The following is a 14,646-nucleotide window of genomic DNA, read 5'->3' as shown; positions in this document are numbered from 1 at the left end:
TCTGTTGCTTCTTCCTCATCCACGGACGCACCCTCTCTTTATCCCACCTCTCATCAACAAGATCAAACCATAGTCGCTTGACTTCTTTCCTCTATGACTAATTATAATTATAATTATAATTATAATAATATTAATTCTTTAACACTTAGTTATTTTTTGGCTAAAAATTTGAGTACTATTTTGGCTCATAGACACTTTTGGCTAACCTAACAAGTATTGTTTAACAAATAGCCATTATTGTTTAACAAGTATTCTGGCTTTTCACATATTTGCTCACTAGATAGGGGTAACATTTTTCGATGATTATAAAGTTAAGTTCTCTCTACCAGATTGTTAAACAAACACAACAATGTTCTACAAAGCTATTAGTTCATTGGACAAATTTATTTAGAGGTTGCAAGAATGAGTCATTGTTAATCCTTTTGTGGTCATTGAGCAGCTTCAAACTCATTTAAATGTCTTCCTTGTGTAGAAGATGCATTAAATGTGCTTCATGCATACATTAAATACTCTTATCTTCTTTAAGCAACATCCTGATATTTAAATGTACTTATTTCTCCTTTGACATTGTGTCTTTACTTGAAATCATGCACAAAGTCATACAAAGAAGATAAACTTTTCTAGAACTGACAAAGCATGTGTTAGATAGTTGTTGTACCAAAGAAACTTTGGCTCATGTACCAAGAGATCGTTGATGTGAAAGATTCTTATTGAGATCTTCTTGGTAAGACATAACAAACTAACATATCTTGTAATACAGAATAAGCATACAAGATATTCGTGAACTATTATGTTAGCTTAAGACTATGTGTGTATCGTCTGTGTAAACACATTGCTCATTAGGCTTAAAATAAGACTGCATATTGTTTTGTTTGATAGATAAAACACTTATGTTTTACATGATCCATTGCTGAACCAAGATTTGTGTCTTATAGATGAAGCATGATCATGCTTTATACACTTTGTTTTTGTTAGCATTTAATAAAACTCATGGGTGCTTAAGCTTTTTCTAAAAGTCTCTCTTTTTTCTATGGTGCTTAAAATAATAAATTTTAAACATGATATTTTAAAACAAGATTCAACGGATGATGTTTTCAACAAAAAAATTTCAAAACCATAAAAACTTAATAAATATATTATGAAACGCAAGTTTGATGGGTTATTAAATTGTTAAAATAAATATTTAATTCTCATTAGGTGGATTATATCTAGATGTTATAACCCTTTATCATTACATTAAAGAGTAATTTTAGTACAGATTACAACAAAGTATCAGAGCATATAGCAAAGCAATTTTAGTATACATAAGAAAAAATTAAACCTATTATTTTAATAAAAAAAATCAGACTTTATACATCCTTCTATTACACTTTAACACAAGAACAAAACAACATAAAAGATTGTGAAAATTGAAATCTCCCTCTGAGCTTGTGAACTTTGATCATCTTCTTTTCTTGGTTTACTCCCCTTTTCACATGAACTTCCTCCTTTCTTGATGGAAATTATCTAGCCACAAAACCATTGGCTAAGAGGATAGAAGAAGGTGAAGCCTGAAGGAAGAAGACTCTACATTAGGGTTTTCTTCTTATTCTTGTACAAATTGATAGGTGCGAATTTTCTTTTTATTTTTGTAGAATTTTGTAAAGACATGAATGGGCTTCCTTTGGGTCTTGATTTAGGTTTGAGAAGTTAGCTAAGAACCCTAAAATACATTGTCAAAATATGGCCAAAGGCTAGGGAAGAAGAGAACTATAAAAGCATAGAAGTCCCACATTACTCGGGAGAAGCGGAAATTAGGCTTATTTGGGTGTTGATTGACATGGTTCAGACGTTCAACTCTGAGCTTTTAGTACCATATCCTTTGTGTCATTAAGTACAAGGGACATAGGCATATTTTACTAAGACTATTTTTCCTCTTGTAACACTCACCTTTGATTGAATAAATATGAATTTTCTTATAAGCTTGTCTTCTTGTTCTATAGGGTTATACATCAGAATAATTTTCTCCTAGTTCTTTACCAAGTAACCTTTCTTGGTAAAGGAATAATATGAGTTTGTTTTTAGAAACTTAGAAGTTTAAGAATTTACAATCTCTAAATAGCCTTCTTCTACTTGGTGTCTTCCATAATTTAACTTTTTTTTAGACACTTTCTTTTAACTAGCTCTCCCCCTTAATCTCTCTTCCTTGTTACAACTTCTCATGCTAGTTGTCCCCCTTTTTAAGAAACAATAACAAGGGGTGGATAACTTCAGCTAACCTCCTTCATTTCCTCATCACCATATGAGAGAACTAATGGAGTAGTAGAGGTTGTTGGTAGCAAAAGCTTGGGTCTGAGTCTTAGCAAGAATGTGGTCATGGTCTTCTACCAAAAATCTTCTTGAAAGGCTTAGTCATGAGCTTTTGGTGCTGGTTGAATCATAATTAGACATAAGTTCTCATTGAGGATAATTGAAGCATGTCTTCCAGGTTCAGAATAAAAAATAAAGGAGCATGAAGGCATAACCACTCTGAAAGCATGTAGATTTTGAAAAGGGTATAAGTTTAACTTTTGCACTTTGCTTAACATAACTTATTGGGGAGGAAATGAGATATTCACATAGGGAATGCTTGATAGTGTGTAAGGATGAGCAAAATACTTGTCTTTGGGAGAAAATGTAGAGGTATGAGCAAATGATGCATAAAAGTAGTGCACTCATCTAAGATCATATGTTGATCAATTCTTAGGATGCTTATCTAACAGATTTCGCATCTCTAAGCACGTTATTCTAATCGTGGGGTCTTATGCAAGGTGGGAGGGATTTGTTCATCTTTATCTCAGCTCCTATCTTCTCCTTTCCTTTGTACATTGAGAAAGGTATGTAGGTGTTTTGTTTGCCAAGCTTGAAAAAGAACCTTGTCTTCTTGTAAATGCTTGGATGCACATAATGAAAATAATATGTTGGAGGTACAACGTTGATAAAGATTGATGGCATTGTAAATTTTGTGTCTTTCTTGTAGTAACACCTTGGACATCATTGATATAAATAAAGATGAAGAAGTACCTAAGGAAGAAAGAGAATATGAGCTTAATGGAATTCAGACAAGAAAGAGATATCCACATAAGGAATGCTTGATAGTGTGTAAGGATGAGCAAAATACTTGTCTTTGGGAGAAAATGTAGAGGTATGAGCAAATGATGCATAAAAGTAGTGCACTCATCTAAGATCATATGTTGATCAATTCTTAGGATGCTTATCTAACAGATTTTGCATCTCTAAGCACGTTATTCTAATCGTGGGGTCTTATGCAAGGTGGGAGGGATTTGTTCATCTTTATCTCAGCTCCTATCTTCTCCTTTCCTTTGTACATTGAGAAAGGTATGTAGGTGTGTTGTTTGCCAAGCTTGAAAAAGAACCTTGTCTTCTTGTAAATGCTTGGATGCACATAATGAAAATAATATGTTGGAGGTACAACGTTGATAAAGATTGATGGCATTGTAAATTTTGTGTCTTTCTTGTAGTAACACCTTGGACATCATTGATATAAATAGAGATGAAGAAGTACCTAAGGAAGAAAGAGAATACGAGCTTAATGGAATTCAAACAAGAAACATGGCAAATAAAATAAACAAGAAGAAATAAGAGAGATTCCAAGAAAGCTTGACTAGAGGGAGACTCAAGACCTTAGAAGATGAGATTAAATAATTCCTATAAGTAGCTCTTAGTTTTTAGGGGAACTTGAGAGAAGTTAGCACTTTATGGTTAGAACATGAGGAACCATGGTCTAAAATGTAGAGTTAGAAGTGACTTTTAAAGCTTCTAAACTAACACATGACACTCATATGAACACATGGGTTAGTTAGACTTTTCCATTTGACTCTTCAAACTTTGGAGACACATATGTGACCATTAAATCTTTACAAGTGGCACTACATGTGCCAACTCATGCAAGTAATCATTGTTTTTCACATGTAATAATTACATTTCACTAAATTCAAGGAACTACCCATGTGCATTCCCTAATTTCAAAGAATTAAGAGTTGTTAATCATGTTTAGTGGAGTTAACTCTTGATTAGTGGCCACTAAGGAGGTATATGGTTAAAGGGTCTGATGGTCAATTAAAGTTTCACTCAACTATGCTAGTTTGAGTACTATTTGTCTGACCAAGGATCTTGTGCAACATAGACGATAAATTATATTAGCATCAGATATCACTTTCTATATAAAAAGAAAGGGATTAAAGTTAAAAAGATTGACATCAAGGAAAACCAGTGGATGTCTTCATGAAGCATGTTCCCATAAGCAAGTTCATACATTGCTTGGACTTGTTCAATATCAAATGTTGGTAGTAATTCCATGAAAAGTAGTTGCAGTCAAAAGGGGAGTTTTCTAGATCTTGATGTACTAAACTCTTTCTTGTCAAAATAAAAGGATTGGGTTTAAGAAGTGAGTGAGTGAATTGAACTATCATTGATTTAAAAAAAAACTTTAAAATGGTTCAATTGATTTTCATATTTGGTTGCTTTTATTAACCTGTTTCAAAACCAATAGTCAAAAGAATAATTATGATTTGTAAAAAGCAGTAACAAGAGAGGGAAGAAGAGATACACAAATTATTTTGTATTGGTTCACTATTATTCAAAAACGACATCTAGTTGCCCAGTCACACTAGCCAAACTTACACTATTCCAAAGTTTTACAAACTTTCAATCAATACAAAAATAACATAAGAAATCACTTCTTGAACCCTACAAGATTGATTTTCTACCCCAATCCTGAACTGAAACTGGAAATCCTATCCAGGACCAACTATACAGTACAAAAAACAAAAATATTACAACGGAACAAATTCACCTGAACCGCATTAAGCAACAAAAGTTTAAACTCAGATGAATGATAATGTTTTTCTTTCCCACAAAGTTAATGATTCCAAAATAACCTCAAGAAAGCTCTAAGAAATATTTTCTAGCTTAGAAATAACTCTTTTTCGATAGTAGAAAAGATTTCAAAAGCGTAAGTTCAAAAATCATAATAAAAGTTTAAAAAGAGAGAGTTATATAAATTTAAACTAACATTTTTAATGGATTAAAATTATGTTTTAATTTATTAATTTCACTTACTTGTGAAATGAATGGATTAAATTGTCATTTAATCTATTAAAATAACATGGTCCAAAATCTTGTGAAAGCTTAGGAAAATTTTTGTCTATTAAAAACTCATTTTAATAGATTAAAACCAAGTTTCAAAACTAGTTATGACTTTAAGTAATTCTAATTGATTAAAATGCGGTCTCCAGTTATTTCAGACATTACATAAAAACATTTTAATGAATTAAAACATCTTTTAATCAATTAAAATGATCATGTCATTAAGATAACTTCTAAACACCTTGAAAACATTTTTCTTAAAAATATGAAAGGTCAAAATATCTAAAGAAAAACTTACATGCAATACTAAAGAATAACACACTCTAAACCTATTTAAGACTTCTATCTTCAAGATTCTTTAATCACAAGTTGTATTCATCAAATACAACTTAATAGCTTCAACATTTCTAAGATAAATCATTTGATAATAGTAAACACCATCCAATAGAGGCTTATGACACTTGTAGATATCCATTAAAAGGTTATTTGACGACCTAATATCATTTGGTAAATCAATACTCGTATGTATATATTATCCATATTTTTATTTCATAGATCTACCTATTTATAACCATTTTATAACCCTTTATAATTGTGAGAATTGTTCATATGCACATACAGTGAAACAAAGACACGTTATAATATATGTAATAATGCTTATTATTGAATACACAACACAATTCATTCATTTTTAACTTTGAGTTTACTCTTTTGTTCTTTATTTCAATTTAATGTGCTTTACTTATATGTTTGACACATTTTTCATTTTTTTTTATTTATTGACTTTTTATCACAACAATTAACAATGAAAAAAAAATTCAAAACAAAACTTTACACATTAATTGTACTCCCTCTAAAAAATCAATTAACTTTGTACTGTAATTAAAAAGTTAGAGGCTTAGAAAGTCAATTACAACAGTGTAACACTAACAATAATTTCAATTGGCAAATGTCAAGATTTACACCTAAAGCATAATCAAATTCAATTATGACTTCAATTATAATAGAAGAAACTTAGTTGCATTAAAAAACATAAATCAAAAGCAATAAATAAATATATGGTTTAATTTCGTTGTAGTTGATTTTTTTGAACTCTCAAAACTTCCCACCAAATCAAAAGAGGCAGTTTAAAAGAAAAAGATACAATGCGACAAAATTTGGTTTTTTACTGTTTATAATTTTTCGACTTGATCTTTTATTTTAAAATTGGGTAAATTTAATTTCGAATGATACTAATAATAACAATAATGATAATACTAATACTACAAGAAAATCATGAAATAGAAACTAATTTTTTAAAATAAAAAATAATTAATTGCTATAGTGACTAATTTTTTTTATCAACAATAAACAATAAATAAATTTAAACCATTTCAGGGGTAGTTCAACCCTTATACAAAAATACACAATAACCAACTTTTAACTAGAATCGTCTGCCTAACCAGCGAAAGTACTAACCAAACTAACAACCTAAAAAACGTCAAGAAACCATCATCATGCACGCCAAAGGTTCTAAACACCAAACAGAATAGGAAAACGAAGCAGAACGAGATTTTGCATAGAACCAAGACCAAACCTTTACTTGCACCGTTGCAAACACTTCTGACACATCTGTCACTCCTCTTTTGAAAATGATGAAATTCCTGTGATTCCAAATTTCACTCACAACCCCCACCCAAATTGTACTCCACACAACATTAACTGATTTAGAAGACTGATTCATTCTAAATTGAGCAAAGTTGGGCATAGGGTCAATGTGAAACACAAACGACACTCCAAACCACTTATAGCAACAACACCAAACAGGCCAAGCAAAAACTGCAATTGAAGAACAAATGACGGTAAGACTTTTCCTCCTTCCCACATAGACAACACAAAGTAGTTTCAACCATCACCCCTCGCCTTTCCAGATTGACCCTAGAAGCGATCTTATTTTCCAGAAGCCTCTAAGCAGTAACTAAAGCAGAAGACACGACGTTACACCTCCACAACTTACTGAATACCGAAGAACCTTCTACCTCACTATCCCTCCTAACATGAATATAAGCATAATTAACTGAAAACGTCTGAAGACCCCCCGACCTTCCAAACCCAACTATCCGTCTCTCCCAAAACCAACCTAACATCTTGCAAAACCTACCAAAACTGATCCACCAAAGGCTTCTCCCAATCGAAAAAAGGTCTTCACCAGACTAAATTCCAAACCCAAACACCATTATACCAAGATTCAAGCTCTGCCACCTTTGCATCTTTGGTCAAACATAGAGAGTACAGTCTCAGAAAGGCTCTCTTTAACGCATCAAACCCCAACCAATTATCCTCCCAGAAGGAAATAACCTTTCCATCACCAACTTTCCATTTGAACCCATCTTCAAAACTTCTTCACCAACCCTCGGAGGCCCACACCTCTTTCAAGTATTTCCACCAAAGAGAACTCCTACGACTTTTTCCTTCCTCTCTCAAGCATCTCCAACCACCATATTTAGAATCAAGAATCTCCTTCCAAAGACCACTCTTATTCGAACCCAACCTCCAAATTCACTTACCTAACAGGGCCAGGTTAAAAATCTTTAAATCAATAATACCAAGCCCCTCAAATTCGCAAGGCTTACATACCTTTTGCCAAGAAGCCCAAGCAATCTTCCTTCCTTTTGATCCCCACCCTCAAAGAAAATTCTTTTGAATCCTAACTAATTTATCTGTCACCCCAAAATGCAGTTTGAATAAGAACATAAAAAATAATGAAATATTTCGCTAATAGAATTATCATTTTCGTCAATCTCACTAATTTTGATCAAAATGATCTTCTATGACCGACATACTCATCATCTAGAGGAAGACTTATACTCAATAAACCTATTATTTAGAGAGTAAGAATACTTTATCTCAGAATTGGACCTTAAATCTTTCAACAAGATAAATGTTTCTTTCACTACCTTTTTACCATGTAACAAGTAAAATATGGTAGAAATGAAAATCTAAAATTAAAGATAAAATGAATTAAACAAATTTCAAGTATTACTTTTTAATGTACTAGAAAATTTTCCCACATCCGTTCACTCCTTAGGTTCCTGTTCAACCTATATGTGAAATTACCTAGCCCAGGACACCCCACACTGTCACATAAATATATACGAGGACAAGGAATTTCAGAGTCTGTACTTCCAATGTTTGGTTTCATCTTCATCTTTTCCATCCCCTCATAAAGAAAAAGAGTGCAAAAAATGGAAAGAGCAATTCATACCAACCTGAATCTAAAGTCACCCACCTCCAAAGACAGAAATAATGAATCTTTTTCCTCTCCTCATCATCTCACATCTGATAAACCAAACAAACCTCAACCACACCATGCCATGAGGCCTAATGGTCTCAGAGCCCTTCACCATGATCCCACCTCAGAGCTCAGAACTTTTGGTGCACACAACTTCTTTAACCGTGAAACCAAAAATGACAACATCCAAAAACTAACCATCAACAGCAACAGTAGAGTCTCTCCCCTGCTCAACATGGACACAGAACACAAACACAATCCAGAACACAGTGACATCACAAAGTCCACAAGGTCATTCTCTGATTCTGCTTCATCATCACTTGGTGGCAATGGTAACTACTACAACATGATCAACAACTACAAAGCTCATTCATTCCATGTTGCAACTCCAACTCCATCACCTTCCTCATCCAAGTCCACTCTCAACAACAAGGCTGGTTTGTTATTCCACCACCCTCAGAAAACTACAACCTCGGCTATAAACCCTCCTCAAACCCTCTCCAATCTCACAAAGAAACTCAGAACTTCTCTGTCAAAACCCATTTGCCTTTTGAGAAGAAAATGCCCTTGCAATGACAAAAAGTCAGTGCAAGTCAAAGGAGACACAAGAATAAACTCTCCAAGACCCAAATCCTCACCCCGACAACCTCAAACCCTCTCACACAACCAAATCCACAATGGTTCCTTGAATCACAAAGCATCACCACCACCAAAGGAGCTGAAATCTCAAAGGCTGTTCCAATTCCAACCTGCCATGAACCAAGCTAGACGGCCATCAAATGAATGCTTCACTTTCCCTTTGGTCATGGCAACAGCAAACTCCACGAAATCCGCAAAACCTCACCAGATTCTTCTGAACGTTGTTCATGAAGAAGAGGACACGCCGCCACGAGAGTCCTTGCATGTGTTCCAGCCTCCAAGCCCCTCCAAGTCACATGCCATGGATGATGATGCGGACAGTGATGCAAGTTCTGATCTTTTTGAGATTGAGAGCTTCTCCACTCAACCCACAGCACTCCCATACCCTATTATTACACCCTCTGTTGCACAGTGCCCTGAAACCACCGATCACGAGTTCTTCTTGGCGGCTGACGCCGGCAGCAGTTTGTGGCGGCGGCTCAGGGACACGGAGGTGTTGCCACCACTTTAAGGTCAAACAATGAGGTCAAATAATAAAGAACTTACTTGGCTGAAGAGTCAAATGAATACTTTTTATTTTTGTCTCAATTTAAGTGTGAATGTTAATCTCTTCTCTTTTGTGCTTGTAAAAATAAATTCTTTTTAATCTCTTTGTGGTGTCAAATTTGTGAATAAATTGAAAGATTGTTAAACGTGTTTGAAGTAGTACTTATTTATCTCAATGAACCACAATAAATTAGTGCTAGAATTAGGATGTTCATGATCAAATCAATCCAATAAAAAAAAATAAGGAAAATTGAAAATCAAATAAATACTAAATTAAACGGGTTGAAAAATTTAAAAGGCAAATAAAATTGTTTTTTTGTTTTTCTTTAATTTTACTTCCACTTAGTTCGAATAATCTTAGCAAGAGTTTTTTTTTCAGTTTTAGAATAAGTAATAATTTGATACTAAAATAAATTATTATTTTATTATAATATAATATTTTATTTAAACAAAATACTTGTAGAGTAGATATTTTTATTATTTACGGTGTCAAAAAAAATTTATTCTTTTGAAATAGATAAAACAATGTGATCAGGTTGGTGAAAAGTGAAAATAATCTTCATATTTAAAGGCAATGAGAAAAACATAGGAGAGAAGAGAAACGAGTTTTCTTTTTTTTAAATGTTAAATAGTAAATATTGTTATTATCCCCCAATATAATTGGTTTTTGCTCAATAATTTTTGTATAAAATATCGTGAGAACATATTTTTACTAAATTTAGAAGAGGTCATTTTAAATAATAAATATTAAAATTGTAGTTGTACTTTTAATGATATGTTAATTTTAGATGATTAAAAATGTTCTTAAATTTTCTGGGGATTACAAGCTAGAATGTTTTACTAAATTACATCTTTGTTTTAGTTGATTAAATTCACTTAAGCATTGTAAAAATTAAGCCCGCTTTGTTTTTATCAATTAAAACACATTTAAATATATTAAAATCACTAAAACTGCACTTTTAAGTGATTTTAACTTGTTAAAATTTGGTTTATAATGGGCTAAAATTTGGTGGAACTTTATAAAATTTTCTTTTAATTGGTTAAAACAATTTTTAATTCGCTAAAAGCGTCATACTTGCAAATGTATGTTACTTATTCTTTTTAAATACATATTGACTCAAAGTTTAACTACAATGAGACCTTTCTGAGAGCTTTACATTTTCGAAAGCACTTTTTTTGAAATTCTATGTAATAATCATGCAATGAAGACGATAGTTTGATCAACTTACACGAAAAAAATCACCATTTTTCCTTTTCGTCATGGTTATATGGTTTAATGAAATTTGTCCAAGTGATTTTATTCAATAATTTTTTTTCTTTTTTAAGTTGTATTGTTCTTGACTAGGATTAGGACTCTTGTAATGTCGTATTTCTTTTTTTATTGTAGAATGTGTAAAAACATGAAATTAGTTTATTAACTTAATTTATGTGATTAAAATATTGGTGTTATTTTTTTTTCCTTATTTCTTACAAGTCAAATGTTTTGTTTTATGATTTCACAATGGGATTTGATTCTGATTTGACTTGAAGTTTGTATGCATTTATAGGTTTCTTTGCTCTATGGATTTCATAATTATATTTTGTCTTGGATATTGTTCACAAATTCTTAATTTTCAACATTTTAGAATTTTCAAATTTTGTTTTCCATTTTGTCGCGAATTTGTCAGATGATTTGTTTCCAATCCTATTTCTATGATATTGTAGATTTTATTCTCTAATTCTTTCACTCAAATTCATTTTTCGTTTTGATTTAGATAATAAATTTGGATTTTTTTTATCAGACCCACTTGCATAAGTAGATGCTCTTATCATACTCATGCATCAATGCAATAAACTTGATGTTGTGTTTTTTTCAATTAAGTAACATGAGTCACTAGATTATCCACTCCACTAAACCATGAGTATTTTATACTTATCACCTCGTCATAGGAAGATAAAAAAGAAATACATATTAATTTATCTTAAAAATAATTATTAATTTCCTATTCGATTATTATTATTACATTTTATCCCATAAAATCTATCCTTCTAGAGTTTTAAAGAGTCAAATACAAATCTATATATCATCTATTGTATTTTGTTAGATTTAAATGAATTAAATAAATCAACAAAACATATACATTGGAATAGGTCAAAATTTAAACATTCTCAACTTTGTTAGAGATCCTACATCAACTAGAAAATAGAACATTTCATAGTTTATAAGTAAATGCAAACCTCACTTTATAAGCTAATTTTATAAGATTGAGTTAGGCTTAAAATCCACTTTTTAATATGGTATTAGAATCATTTAGAGTCTATCCTAGTGAGAGTTTGTTGGGCTTATTATGCCACCTGCTATCGGACCGTTATCGGACTACCCATAAATATATAGTCTCACACACAAGTTGGCTAACAGCCTCGGCATGAGGGGTATGTTGGAGATCCCACATCGACTAGAAAAATTAGAACATTTCATACTTTATAAGTAGGTGCAAACTTCACCTTATAAACCGGTTTTATAAGATTAAGACTTAAAATCCAATTTTTAATAAACGTCACTAATTAAATTTAAATAAAAATATCTTAAAAAATGAAAAGCAACTATCTCGTGATCTTCTAAAACTATTTTTCAACTTCTCTTCTGATATTAAACATCTTATATTATTTTTATCTATCCAAGAAGAATTTAAACTGATAAAACATTGACAGCCATGAAAAAGTTAAGCAAAGAAATTGGCTTTTAACACATCATCCACTTTCCCTCACAATTTGAGGAGGGCACCGAGATGATTCTCTACTTTTCTTTCTTTCCGGAAGATGAGCATGCACCTGTGAAATCACCAATACTGGGTTTCCAAATAGGTTCGATGGGTCCTTTTCTAACTCGCTTTTGATCCAAAGTCTTTGTCTCCTCTGTGGCTTGTCTTCTACTTCTGAACAGTTCCAACATGCATGATTGTGTCCATCACATGTCAACAACAATTATGAGAAACTGATTTAGATTTTCCTCCATTCACCATTCACCATTCACCATTATGCTTAGCTATAATCCACTTCTGTTTACGTCTACATCATCACTGTGTAAATGTGGATAACCCAGGTTGAACACTTGCTATCATAATCCCCGTGGCCAATGACCAGAACAAAGCTAAAGCATTCACTTGCTTTATATGTAGCTCTATTATCATGGGATCTATATGGATTTACATGTGCTATATTGATTGGATCTTCTGGCTATACATTCAGCCTCACTATTCAATTTTGTGCATTATTACAACCTCAACTTTTTTATCAAATTGTTTTATACAGATGATTGTATATTATTATAAGATTAATTAATTGTTATATTAACAAAGTTAGATAATGTTTTGACCTCAACTCCGTTGGGCAGCATTGCTAAGGTTAATCACTACATCTGAGGTATTGTCTGTTTTGGAGGTCGGTGTTTCGTCACGGTTTTATTCTTAAAAGGCGTATCGGTGGGTTGAGGGAGGGGAAGTATATAAACTGTCATTGGTCTCAACTCCTGAACGATGTAGAACTATGTTGGTGTACGGGAACAAATATTATTTTATAAACTAAAAATATATTGATATCTAAATTATTTTCTATTATTAATAAATATTTTTTAAATTTATTTAATTAACTATCAAGATTTTAAGCTATCAATTATAAAATCTAAATAATTTATAATTATTGGTGTGGTGCTCATCATATCATCTATCATTTAGTGTGGTGCTCATCCATAGAGACATGGCAATTAGGGATAATTTGGAGTGACGAGGATCATGGCTCATGTGGTAGACGTATTGAACAAAAGTAGCTAATGTATTACATGTCATTACGAACATGGGCCAATATCCTATAAGAAACAATTACTAGAAAATATTTCAAATAGTAAAAAGAACTTCATAAAAAACAATGAATATATATACTAAATGGTCTAAGCAAGATTCTATAACTCAATATTAAGATATTGAATGTAATATTTGACACCCATAGTAAAAAAAAGTTAAAAATATTGCTATATCATTGAAAAATTACATCATAAACAAGCCTATTTTAGCGACATTAAAAAATCGATCTAAAAGGTAAGAAGTTGATGTTAAATTGTTATTAATATAAACATTGAGTTAGTTCTTTAAAGAATTCTATAGATGTTTGTTTGGAAAATCATAATTAATTTTCTCTTTGGTATAGATACAAAATAGGTACTTGCAAAAGTACTAAGAAAATAATAGAAAATAGAGAAAAATAGAATAATGACATCGAAAACTTTTAACGTGGAAAAACCTTCTTAACTTGAGAAATAAAAATCCATGGGACCTAGTCTAGAAAAAGTCTCCACTATGAAAGTAGGATTACAATATTTGTTTCTTTCACTCTATGAGGATACCACTTAATCTCACACAAGAAGGATGAAATACAATATCTCTCTAGCTTCTCACTAGGATTTCTAATCTCACACTATGATGGATATCAACCCTCATTTACTCTCTATGTTGCTCTTCTCCCTTGTTTTTTTTTTCTTTTCCTTACAAGTTTCCCTTTTTATAAAGAATGAGAGGAAAAATTCTTCATAAATAAATAGTGGATAATTAATGTTTGTCACATTTTCAAGATATCTTAAAAATACTATCTTAAATTTTCTAAGTTTAACTTCATAGTTTTCAAGAGAGATATAATTCCAAAAGATTTTGAAATGATCATCATTGATCAATATATTTAATAGATCAATTATCAAGATTTATTGTTCATGTAGCTATTAAATTAAAAAGAAACTCTTAAAGTTATTATGTTAACATATCTTTTAGTGCATGGAACTAACGTCGGTTAAAGAAATGATAAGTCGTTACTAAATAAAAAATATTATGTTATTAGTTAAACTTAACTTTGAGGAAGCTAGTTTATATATATACTAATTCAAATATATCGATTTCAGTAAAACTAGTTTGACGGAATTTAAATTTAAATTTAAATTAAAATAGTATCTCATAAAGTTGATACTAAGATTTATGAAAAAATTAAAAATATAATGTCTGTTTAGTTGAGGCTAAGTACTTATTTAGTCTAAATAATAT

General features: G+C 31.5%; 1 protein-coding gene across 1 annotated transcript; it reads left to right on the top strand.

The window, feature by feature from the left end:
• Positions 1-8,137: 8,137 nt before the first annotated feature.
• LOC137837108 (protein PHYTOCHROME KINASE SUBSTRATE 4-like) lies at positions 8,138-9,729 on the top strand. Its single transcript, XM_068645968.1, has one exon. The coding sequence runs from the start codon at positions 8,352-8,354 to the stop codon at positions 9,546-9,548; it is 1,197 nt and encodes a 398-aa protein (XP_068502069.1). The 5' UTR covers positions 8,138-8,351; the 3' UTR covers positions 9,549-9,729.
• The last annotated feature ends 4,917 nt before the right edge of the window (positions 9,730-14,646 follow it).

Source organism: Phaseolus vulgaris, chromosome 4 (genome assembly GCF_000499845.2).
Source record: "Phaseolus vulgaris cultivar G19833 chromosome 4, P. vulgaris v2.0, whole genome shotgun sequence".
Classification (NCBI taxonomy): Eukaryota; Viridiplantae; Streptophyta; class Magnoliopsida; order Fabales; family Fabaceae; genus Phaseolus; species Phaseolus vulgaris.
The sequence above is the reverse complement of the archived record's forward strand: the minus strand, read 5'-3'. Positions and strand labels throughout refer to the sequence as shown.